At 34.6% G+C, this 12,984-nt stretch overlaps 1 protein-coding gene across 1 annotated transcript; it reads right to left on the bottom strand.

Annotated features, from left to right (window-relative positions):
* Window positions 1–367: 367 nt before the first annotated feature.
* Window positions 368–964, bottom strand: LOC107819351 (uncharacterized). The gene has a single exon (XM_016645457.1). It carries the CDS (start codon window positions 962–964, stop codon window positions 368–370), a length of 597 nt encoding a protein of 198 aa, XP_016500943.1.
* Between the last annotated feature and the right edge of the window lie 12,020 nt (window positions 965–12,984).

Raw genomic sequence — 12,984 nt, 5'->3', positions numbered from 1 at the left:
AAACTCTAATATCTCCTAAAACTAAAGCTGGTGTTGGCTCGCCATTGCTTGAAAAATGCAAACTTCATTCTCACTTAGCCACCGCATTTCCTAAAACCCCTGCAAAGTAGTGCAGATGTGATTAGTGGCTCCCGAATCTACACACCAAAGCATGGTAGAAACAGCCGCTAAATAAGTTTCAACGACATTTAAATTTGAATTACCTTTCTTATTCAACTTTTCCAGATAGGCAGCCGCTAAATTTGGGCTTTTTCATACCAGTCGCACCACCAAGTGCCAAAACCTTTTGAGCCTTCTTCTTTTTCTTATTGCATTTCGACTTAGAAACCGAAGTTTTCTCAACATTGAGTGCCACAACTGGAGCTTGTTATTTGATAATAGATTTTGCTGCTTGCAGCTCATTCAAAAATTTCGCTAGTGACAAATCCATTTTGTTCATATTATAGTTTAAGCGAAATTGTTGAAAACTGCCAGGCAGAGTCTGCAGGACCATCTCAACTTGAGACTCCTTATCAATCACAGCTCCAAAGACCTCCAGTTCATTCAGAAGACTCATCATCTTCAGAACATGGTCCCTAACCGATGATCCTTCAGCTATCTTGGTGTTCAAAAGAGCTTTCATGGTTGTCTGCTTAGCTGCATGATTTTGCTCACCGAACATCTCTTTGAGACTTTCGAGCATATCATAAGCAGACCCCATAGACTGATGCTGATGTTGCAAAACATTCATCATAGAGGCAAGAATGTAACATCGCGCCATCTCATCAGCCTTAACCCATTTGTCATAGGCCTTAACCTGATCATCAGTAGCATTTTCAGGTTTTTTTGGGCACTCCTCTGTGATTATAAATTTGTAACCTTCAACAGTTAGGACAATATCAAGGTTCCTTTTCCAGTCAACATAATTCGGTCCTTCTAACTTATTTTGGTTCAAAATTGAGGTAAATGGGTTGAATGAAGACATGGTTAACGTGATAGATATTCACATTAAATAGATCATTAGTTATGTATTTAGAATAATCAAATTCAAAACAACACATTACACATATAACCATGCTCATTGAACAGTTAGATTCGTTAGGGAAACTTAACTATTCATGCAAAATATATGAGTGATGTAAGATATTAACCCCATAAATTTAAACAGGACCAACTCAGATGGAGAGTAAACTGTTAATTTAAGATAGGTAAATATCACTTTTATAAAATCTAGTTTCATTTAATCAACATGTAACTCAGTTGGAGAGTTAATACAAGTAATCAAATAACTAGAGGCAAAAACTACAGTAATCATCTATAATGAATTTATCCGATGTGGAAGAAGACCTATGTCAACATATAAATTCATTATATTACTGTAAAACATGATTGAAAACAATGGGAATTGAACCTAACATCACATATTTCTTTTTTTAAAAAATTTTATTAAAAAAAATTCCAGAAATAGAAAAAAGGCCAAAACCCCATCTAAACAACCCCGAATGCCCAAAAACCAACATAGCTTAGCCCATGACTATTGCTCACTAGGCCATTTCCGATGAACCTACCAATTTGAGGTCAATCGGAGTTTGACAGAATTTCAGTATTCTAAAATTTCTAGAATTCTGTTTTTGGCGTTTTAAGGGTTTTTAATTATATTGACTTGTTCAAATCACATAATATACTGATGTATGTTAACACATAATTTCAGAACTCACAATAATTTTTTTATTTAATAAAAACGTGTTTAAACAGAATTGCAAAACAATATATTTTTCACTAGTCAAAAACGCCACTGTTTATAATTCTGTATATTAATCCAAAATTACAAAACTAATATCATACAGAACAGTTAAGTTTTTTTTAATATAACAATGTGATTATGGGCAGAACGCAACTAAAATAGATTAAAGGTATTAATTCACTGTTTATGCATATGTATATTAACTCATAATTACAGAATTAATAGCATTCAAAAACACAGTCATGTTTTTATCAAAAGAAATTGCTATTCAACAAAAACGTAATTTAAACAGATGTAAGACGACGTGATACCAATTGTTAAATATAACACCACTATTCATACATGTGTATATTAATTCCTAATTTCAGAATTATAGAATTAAGATACTAATAAATACAATCACATTTTTAACATAGAATAATCATCCCAAACATGTATCAATGAACAACACGTTTGAATATTACTCTATGCATGTTGTATTATATTATCTAGTTAGATGTAAGACGACGTCTGATACCAATTGTTAGAACATGCGCAGCGGAAACAAGCATACAAACCAGACATCAAATACATGTAAACTAGACAACGCAATAATAAAGAGATTAGAAGCACTAACCTCTTGAAGTAGTTGCACAAATCTTCCAAACAACAAGAATCTGGGGGCTGCAGTCTTCTGCTATTTGCTTAGTAAAACCCTGGACAATTTTGCTATTGAGTGGGCAAGAGCAATACAACTGAAAGGTGAGTTATTAGGTAAAATTAGTCTTCCTTTAATAGAGTTATTTTGGCCAAAAATCCTCCTCCAAAAACGTGTAGGATTCTTCTTCTACAACTAGAATCCTACTCCAACTCTATTAGATGACTTTTCTCCCAAATCACTTTTTACCCAAGTCTTGTCCAGGTTTTTACTAGGTATAGTAGGGACCACAGAAATAATAAGAGGCTACCAATTATAGTATTAATTTGAAATTAGCATGAATTAATTCTTACTATAATAAATTACAATTTATTCCACTAAAAAATGCAATTGAACTCCTCAATATAAATTTCGAAAATTCAGTAACACTTATTTTAACTCCCCATGTTAAGATCTCAAATACCAGTTAATTAACTTAAATCACTGAAAATTTAATTTAATCAACTAATTAAATCCTTTAAAATTCTGCTTAAAACATTTCATGTGATGGATACAAAATTCACCGGCTCGGTTTTCACATGAAATCTTATAAGCTTACATAAAGGGGTATCATCAAACTCAAAACCGAGTTATGGATTCTATCAACTAATTATTATTCACAAATGTTATTCGTTATTGTCCAATCTATTAAGTATACACTAACTCTAAATAGAGTCGTACATTTGATAAATCAAAACAATAAACAAATTACATTGATCATAATAATTATATTAAGATTAGTAGTTGTTGGCCCAAGAACAGGTGAAGTTTTGAAGATTGACAAAGGAACTCATACATGGACCAGGTCCATCTTGTGAAGCACAATCATGATCAACTTGTACATGTGTGATGCAGATGAAGGAGATAAGTCTAACTGATCAAGCAACAATATCTCTTGATCTGACCGAAGAGGTTGCATATTGGATAAGGAGAGAAAGACTCCTTACATGAAGAGAACACAGTTTAGGATGAAGATAGCGTTAGAGTTTGAGATCATCATGAACTCTTCTACGATAGAAGAGTAGCAATTGAATCCCACTCAAACTCTGATTACTAACCTACTAAATGTTAGTGGTGTTCTCTTTTACAGGTAATGCACATAAGCAGAAGTTAAACTTAAATTGAGAGCAAAAGAGCAAGGCGATTTTACAAGCAATTTACGTGTAATTTGAGTGTGCAATCCTGAAGCTACTTGAGTGAGATAGAAGAACTAGTTCCATGTCTATCTTTTATTCTAGTTCAATTGTAGTAGGTGATTTTACATTGTACCTGTCAGCTTTCATAGAAGCAATTGTAATAGGTACCTAGAGTGTTCAAGTTAGAGTTAACTTGAAGTTGTCGCAACAGTTGAGGCTGTGTGCCACAACGGGATTAGAGTTAATCCTTAAGTTTACAAAGAGTTTTTGTAAATGTTGTTTTGGCTCAGTAATTTTAGTGAAAGTTTGGAAAAATCCTACTGAGTAGTAGGTCGTGGTTTTTTCACCTTTTGAGCCAGGTGTTTTCCACGTAAAAATCTCGATGTTCTTTATTTTCTGTGTTTATTATTCTGCAAACAGTAGTAATTAGAATATTGAGAAGGACCAGGTCCTTCCATAGTTCAGTTAAGCGAAAATTGGGTACCACACAAATTACCCCCCTCTTGTATGGTATTGACCCTTAAAACATCAAACAACAATACATGGACCAAGAACAAGTGAAGTTTTGAAGATTGACAAAAGAACTCATACATGGACCAGGTCCATCTTGTGAAGCACAGTCATGATCAACCTGTACATGTGAGATGCACGTGCAGGAGATAAGTCTAACTGATCAAGCAATAATATCTCCTGATCTGATAGAAAAGATTGCATATTGGATAAAGAGAGAAAGACTCTTTACATGAAGAGAACACAGTTTAGGATGAAGATAATGTTAGAGTTTGAGATCATCATGAACTCTTCTACGCTATAAGAATAGCAATTGAATCCCACTCAAACTCTGATTACTAACCTATTAAATGTTAGTCGTGTTCTCTTTTATAGGTAATGCACATAAGCAGAAGTTAAACTTAAATTGAAAGCAAAAGAGCAAGGCGATTTTTCAAGTAATTTACGTGTGATTTGAGTGTGCAATCCTGAAGCTACTTGAACAAGATAGAAGAACTAGTTCCACGTGTCTATCTTTTATTCTTGTTCAATTGTAGTAGGTGATTTTACATTGTACCTTTCAGCTTTCATAGAAGCAATTGTATTAGGTACCTAGAGTGTTCAAGTCAGAGTTAACTTGAAGTTGTCACAACAGTTGAGGCTGTGTGCCACAACGAGATTAGAGTTAATCCTTAGGTTTACAAAGAGTTTTTCTAAATGCTATTTTGGCTTAGTGATTTTAGGGGAAGTTTGGGAAAATCCTACTGAGTAGTAGGTCGTGGCTTTTTCACCTTTTGAGCCAGGTGTTTTCCACATAAAAATCTCTGTGTTCTTTATTTTTTGTGTTTATTATTCCGCAAACAGTAGTAGTTAGAACACCGAGAAGGACCAGGTCCTTCCATAGTTCAGTTAACCGAAAATTGGGTACCACACAAATCACCTCCCCTCTTGTGTGGTATTGACGCTTAAAACATCAGGAGTATAAGCTTATTTAATGAATTAGAGAAAATATTTTATATATTCAGTACAAAAACATCTTTTATCTACTTGGTCCGTTCAATATACACTGAGTATACTAGCACAAGAAGTTGGAGTAAAACTACTCCCATAATTAAGACAAATTATACTATAATCTTGTGCTACAATCATCAAGATCGTTTGTCCAACAATATCTTTGATTTTGAACATAGTTTATTAATTATGAGAACCAACAATTTAATCTTCTGTACATGAGTTAAGACTTTATAAACTAAATTGTTTACTACATAATTAAAAGGACACACATATAACAAATGATCTATTTAAAATAGTACTTTATTGAATTGAATAAATTAAATAAATAATTATTACATAAAAAATAAAATATAATACTATGTCTAAACCGCATGGTTAATAGTATATCCCAACAGGTCATTGGTTAGACTTTAGAGGGATTTAAAACAGTAGATTTGATCAAGTTGCAATGTCTAGATATTATTTCATGGAGTAAGGGGAGCCAAGATATCAAATTGGTATAAATAGAGATATATATTAAGCTATTCTACTTAGTGAAATAATCGAAATGTGCATGAAAATCTTTTTTTGGTCAGAATAATGATTAGGTACTTGGAACTTACAACTTTAATCATTTGTCAACACAAGATGTAACTTATTTAATTGATACAGAATTTGGTCCTCTATAGAAAAATTTCACGTCGCATTTGTAGTTTTAAAATACAACAATAAAAGAAAGAAAGAAAAAAAGGAAAAGGGGAAAACAGTAAATAGAAGAGAAAACAGACAGAAAAAAGGGTGGTTCGTGTGGGCCGTGGCATTGGTGTTCTGGACCCGTTAGCCGCCAGCCCTATTTGACTTGGGCTTGCTATAAACTAGTCCCGAGTGCGGCTAAAAATGTTGGCCACCAGAGTTATTGGTTGAATTGGACTAATCCATTACTTTATTTGTAATTTCAAAATATTATCAATTATTTATATTCGATAGGCGTAAAAATACATAAAATTTATATATTTTTGAATATATATGCAAAAAAGTATATATTTTTCAGCTATTATTTTAAGAAAGACTATACATTGTCATTTTTCCTAGGATATATCTATCGTTAACAAAAGGTCTCAAATTTGAATTTTAAAAATAAAAAAATCCTAATAAGGAGTATTTCCCTTTTAATAAGTTTGCCGAATTAGTCGGAGTAGGTTTGTTACAAGTTCAAACTATAGTGGGTTTCTCGATTCCATTATGATCATTACTACTCTTCTGTTAGTTGCGTGTTAAAAAGAAAAGAGAAAAAAACACCAATATATTGCATATCGACATGGCAAAATAAGTAAATTGGTAGTAAGTTTGTGATAAAAAAAGAAAGTTATAAGTGTAAATATGGTATAAATTGGTGATGGATATATCACCCGTTGACCTCTAATATTTGAGTAAAGCATAAATGGGCCAAGTACTTCTTCGATTTGTCTATTTTATGTACAAGTTGATCCGTAGAATTGAGATTGATTGTAAAAGTTATATTAGATCGATCACTATCCATAACTAGCGTCATAAAAAGGGAAAGAAAAGCCAACAATTTTACGCTAAAGACTTAAAAGAAAATTGTGATACTTTTAGATTTTAGATTCAATACCAAGCTAATATTTGCCTTGTATTACTTTTAAATTGTACCGACTATATTATATATTCATATTATGTTTTAAATAAGTTATTTAGACATAACAACAAACATTAAAAGAAAAAAAATTCGAACTGTGAAGTCAAATGACATCCCTTAATAAATGATGTCTCCTACGGATTGTTTGTTATAATACGACACTTGATAGAAAAATGTGGAAGTCGAGTATTAGGGTTGTAGGTTAAGAGGTAATTGAGTCTTGCCTTATTTAGTATCTCTATGTGACTAGTCTGATAGGATTTATGTCTAAGATAGTTATTGGCAATATTGTATCTTACTATTACGTTTTTTCAGTGCATGACCTATTTACTACCTATCGCTTTTGCTTTGCATCTTTCTTCTGAATTTAATGTTGTTCCTATTTTTCCTATGATTTATGTGGTGATACTAATATTGTCTCCCTTTTATCTTTCTATTTTCTTGAGCCGATGGTCTTTCGAAAACAATCTCTCTACTCCTTTGGGGTAGGGGTAAGGTTTGCGTACACACTACCCTCCCCAGACCTCACTAGTGAGATTTTACTGGGTTGTTGTTGTTGTACCTACAAAATAAGATCGCAATAAAAAAGAGATAAATTGGAAAAAATAAATACTGTATGAGAGGTTTAGCAAAAGTCAAGATAGATCCAATATATTTTATTTAACACAAAAAAAATTAGAAGGGGTAGTAGAGTTGCAATCTAGATGATTAAAAAAAAAAGAAAAAGAAAAAGAGAACATAAAAGGTTAAAAGAGGTAGTAGGAATAATCTTCTGTATGTTTGCTTCAGATATATGGCACAACTAGTTTCATATGGCATCTTCATTTCCATCTTTTCCTTTTTAGCAATTCCAACCTAGGCAGCACCCCCTGATGTTGCCCATTGATTCCGGTCCATACAACAAGTTTGTTCCTGATCTCTTTGTATCAGCTACACTCCGTGAACTAGCTAGTGTAAATGTAATTAATTGATATGCTCATCACATTGGCAACAAGTAGCATCATCCACATGAATGTTCATTTTCTCCGTTCTATCCTTTGTTAGTAATTTGCTTTGAGCTACCAGCCATAAAATAACTCTATGCTTTGGTTGCATAACTCCGCATCATATCAAGTCAGCCACATGCATTTTATTTAAAGTCCTTGCAAGGCAACACAACTGTTACTAACTCAGTATGTTTCATCAGGAGTCAATTCGTAATATTTATCTTGTGCATACCATGTTGCCATATCAAGTTTAATTGCATTAAGCTTTTTTCAGTACCAACTGCAATCTAGCGAGGGAGAGTGACTCCATTTATCAGTCTGATTTCTCATGTAGAAGCCATTAACCCATTTCACCCACAACACATCCTTCTTTAAAGTTAGCTGCCACAATAGTTTTCCAACAGAAGCTACATTACAACACCTATTACTTTTGATATTGAGCCCACCATATCTCTTGGGTACATAGACTTTATCCCATGCTACTAAAGCCACTTTCCTCCTTTTAGTTGAGTTTCCCATAGATAGCTCTTACACTTCTGATCTACCTCTTTCAAAATACTCTGCCAACATAGGACACATGCCCAAAATAACTAACATTGATCCTATTGGTGATCTTGTCTACAAGTTGATCACACTCCATTCTACACCATTTCTTTGGGGATAGTGGTAGTCCCAAATATCTTATGGGAAATGTAGCTATAACGAACTCTGTTTGTGATAGGAGCACTAAAATTTAACCACTTACTAGTGCCTTCTTGCTATAATTTTTAGTTCGAAAGTACTACTTTAATTCCCAATTCTTAATAGGCATTTTAGTGAAGAGGAGAAGGCAGAGAAAGTGTGATCCGCAAAAGTGGAACTGCATCCACAAAAGTAAAGTTGCGGTCCGCAAAAGAAGGGATGCGGCCGCAAAAGTTGAACTAAAGCTTCAGAATCTTAGGCGAAAGTGCGGTCCACAGAAGAAAATATGCGGTCGTACTTTGATCCGCAAAATAGTTTGCACTAATGAAATGAATGATCAGAGAATGAGTAATTAGTCGATTCTAAAGCCTCTCCAAATGCGGTCCACAAAATTAATATTGCGGCCGCAATGCCTGAAGGGCGACAACAGAACTTCACTCACCGATAGCACAAGCAAAGTCAACCCATCATAGCACGGATCACAAATCTCATTTGACGGTCGCAAACCCTCTTAAGGGTATTTTTGACATAAATTTTGAGAGTCCTATAAATAGAACTTTATAGCTTTTTTAGGGCATCCTTTCATAGTGGCAACTTGAAGTTAGTTACTTTTAGCTATTTTGAGCAAGTTTGAGCTACAATTAGAGAAGAACTTCTACCTTTTCTTTTATTTTAGTTTTATGTCTTTAATTTCATCTTGTATTTATCTTTCTATGCCTTTTAGTATGAGTAACTAGATTTTTATCTAGGGTTGCAATCCAACCCTAGTGTGTGAATCTTATGGCTTATTAATATTATGCTTGTTTATGATTTTGTTAAGTATTATATAGCCATGTTTAAATTTTAAAGTTAAATTAGTGGTAGCAAACATTAATTCATGCCTTTTTTTTACCTTGTTCTTACTTGAGAAAGAGAAACTACGTCTAGGAAAACTTGTCTAACAAGAAATTTAACTATTTGACGGATTGATTTATTTAATTAATGGATTTGAAATAGAAATAGCGATAATCCAACTTGGGCTCATAATCAAATGCACTTATAACTAACCATTTAGACTTGAGAAAACAAAATTGGGCATAGTTACTCTTTAATCGAGAGGTATTGAGTGAGCATTTGAGATTTATGAGTCATAACAACCCCGTCGATCTAGCAAGCATATTATATTCCACCCACTAGATTTATACCTAAGTTAGTACTACAACTCTAGTCTTTTCTCCATTTGTTGCAACTTCTTTGAATTATCGCATATCAAGTGTTTGTTGAATTGTTCCTTAGAAATACCTTAGTTTAATTAATAAATTCACTATACCATCTCTGTTTGAAAGTTAATCTCAGATACATTAAGTTGCTTACTTGAGTGTCTACCTTAATACCATACTAAAATCCTTGTGGTTCGACCCCGACTCTTGTTGCGTATTATATATTGCGAACGACTGTTAGATATCCCATTTTAGGGTGTGTCTTCAGCATGATCAAGCATCTGCTTTGTTTTTTCATCCACATCAACTAGAAATACTAGATTTGTCTAGGTTTGCCTTCAAACCAGTAGCATTACTGAAGTGTTTTAGTGCCTCCATTACTATATTAACTGATGACATATCACCTTTGCATAAGATCATAAGATTAACAAAAATAACAATAACTAGTATAATCCTACAAGTAGGATCTGGGGAGGGTAGTGTGCATTCAGATCTTATCCCTACGTTGTGGGGGTAGAGAGGTTGGTTTCGATAGTATAACAACCCCGCCGGTTATTTTGAGAGTTGTAGCTCCGTTCTCCCATTTACTACTCATTTTATACTTATCAGTTGCTATGTGACTTGATGAGGTAGTTAGTTTGGTTCCGGAGAGGTTTCAGAATGAGTTGAGACACTTAATCTTAAGGTTGAAGTTTAGGTTGAAAAGGTTGACCGGATATTGACTTGTGTGTAAATGGATCCGGAATAGAGTTTTGATGCTTTTGTTAGCTTCGTTGGGTGATTTTGGACTTAGAAGTGTGTTCGAATTGTGATTTGAAGGTCCGTAGTTGAATTAGACTTGAAATGGTGAACATTGAAAATTTAAAAGTTTGATCGAGAGTTGACTTTGTGGTTACCGGGCTCGGATTGGGGTTCTGGGAGTTGGAGTAGATTTGTTGTGTCATTTGTAACTCGTGTGAAAAATTTAAGGTCAATCAAACGTGATTTGATGGGGTTCGGTATCGAATGTAGAAGTTAGAAGTTCAAAAGTTCATTAGGCTTGAATCGATGCGCGATTCGTGGTTTTAGCAATCTTTGATGTGATTTGAAGGTTCGACTAAGTTCGTATTGTATTTTAGGACTTGTTGGTATGTTTGGTTGAGGTCCCAGGGGCCTCGGGTGGATTTCATATGGTTAATGAATTGGAATTTGGACTTAAAAGATGGCTGAAACTGCAGATTTTTGGTGTCCAATTTCCTTCTTCGCGTTTGCAATGGAAGTCCCGTGTTCGCAAAGAGTATCTGGGTTGAAAAATTTGGGGATTTGGTCAAGATTTCGATATCAGATTTGAATAATTTTGGTATGTGTGGACTCGTGGTTGAATATGAGTTCGAATTTTATGACGTTTATTGGATTCCGAGACGTGGGCCCGGAGGTTGACTTTTGAGTTGATTTTTTGACTTTGATTAAGGACTTAGTATTTTCTAATGGAATTGATCCCTTTAGCTCTTGTTGATTGTATCGAACTATTTATGGATAGATTCGAGGCATTTGAAGGCCGTTTCGCGAGGTAAGGGCTTGTCAGAGTAGGGATTTGTACAGTTTGAGGTAAGTAACACTTCTAAGCTTGGTTTTGAGGGTATGAAACCTAGAATTACATGTTATGTGGTTGGTGTTGAGGTGATACACATACTAGGTGACGGACGTGTGGGTGTGCATCTTAAGAATTGTGACTTGGTCGATTTCATGGAACTATATAGTTGATTAATCTTGTTGGTACCTGTGTTTCCACCATATGTTAGAGAAATAGAGCTGCTGTCATGTTAGAAATCATGCTTAGGCTATGTGTTGGTACTATAGGGACCCACAGAGGTCGTGTTACATGTTGAATTATTTGCTAAATTGCCATTTTGTACCAAATCATAGTTTTTACTTGCATATTATATCTCAGTCTCTATTGTCCTTTATTGATGCATTATATCATCATTGTTTGGGCTAATTGTCATGATTCTTGAGAGCCTGAGAGACTGGAGAGATTGATGACTGAGTGAGGTCTAGGGCCTGATTGTGAGGATATTTATGGGAGTGAGTTCACACCGCATCACATTTATTTGATTCATGCTATGATTGGCTTATTATAGCACTTAGGCTGGAATCGTCCCTCTAGAGTCTACACATCCACAGTGAGTGCAGGTACCTACCGAGTGCGAGTGCGAGTGCCGAGCGACTGAGAAGATTTAGTGACTGTGAGGAATGAGTGACTGCGAGGTTGGAGTAAATGGGAGGACTGAGTGATTGATACTCCGAGAGTATGCACATGATTTCATTACTGTTTGTACTTCAATTGGCATATATAACTGTCATATAGTTACTGAGATGTGCCAAATCCTATTTCAATTGAACTTAACATGATTTAATTGTTTTGGATTTAACTGTTGAACTTGAAAACATGCCTACTTTCCTGTACTGTAATTCTGTAATTGAACTATACCCGTGAAGCTCATCATTACTTTTGGCCCAATAGTTAGTCTTGTTACTTATTAAGTTAGTTTTACTCATACTACATCCTGCACTTCGTGTGCAGATCCAGGCATTTTCGGACACGGCGGGTGCTGATTATCTGAGCAGCTTAGTCATTCGGAGATTTCGAGGTAGCTGCCCGACATCCGCAGACATTGACTCTCCTTCCCTATTTTTTAGCTTTATGTATTTATTATAGTTTTTCTTAGGCAGTATTTCAGACTTATGTTATATAGACACTCATGTACTCAGTAACAGCCTGATTTTGGGAACTTCCGTATTGAGTTTCAATCTTTTATTCAGTTTATGAGAGCTTTAATCATTTAAACCTGTTTTAGTTCATTTTTTATTTAAAAGTGCCGGAAATATTTGAGTTGTCGGCTTCCTTAGTACCATATTATGCGCCATTACGACATGTTAAGTTTTGGATCGTGATAGATAGACCCTCAACAAATATTAAGTGAGTAAGTCTGAGCACCTTACGTATTGGGTGGAATTTAAAGTCGGGTAGATGGATCATCTTTTAAGAACTCTGGATAAGTACTCTATTGCAAGAACAAACAGGGGTGAGATTGGGTCACCTTGTACGATGCCTCTCTTGCCATCAAAATATCCATGCCCCACTCCACTGAACTTTATAGAAAACTTTGGAGCAGATATACATATCGTTACTAGAAGCACAAACTTATCAGGAAACCCAAATTCTCTTAGAGCTTCTTCCATAAATCCTCAGTTGACCATATCATAGGCTTTCCTAAGATCAATTTTCATCAAACATCTAGGCAAAATTTTCCTATTTTAATGCCGAAGCAGATCATGACATATTAAGACATTATGTACTAGAGATTTTTCTTTAATAAAAGCTACTTGGTTTTCAGCAACTATGTACCCAATAGCTTTCTTGAGTCTCTTGTAAATTATTTTTGAGATACATTTGTACACAAC

This window comes from Nicotiana tabacum, chromosome 5 (assembly GCF_000715075.1).
Source record: "Nicotiana tabacum cultivar K326 chromosome 5, ASM71507v2, whole genome shotgun sequence".
In the NCBI taxonomy this organism is placed as follows: Eukaryota; Viridiplantae; Streptophyta; class Magnoliopsida; order Solanales; family Solanaceae; genus Nicotiana; species Nicotiana tabacum.
The sequence above is the reverse complement of the archived record's forward strand: the minus strand, read 5'-3'. Positions and strand labels throughout refer to the sequence as shown.

Coding starts and splice junctions, on each gene's coding strand:
- LOC107819351 (XM_016645457.1), bottom strand. CDS start 964: ATGTCTTCATTCAACCCATTTACCTCAATTTTGAACCAAAATAAGTTA.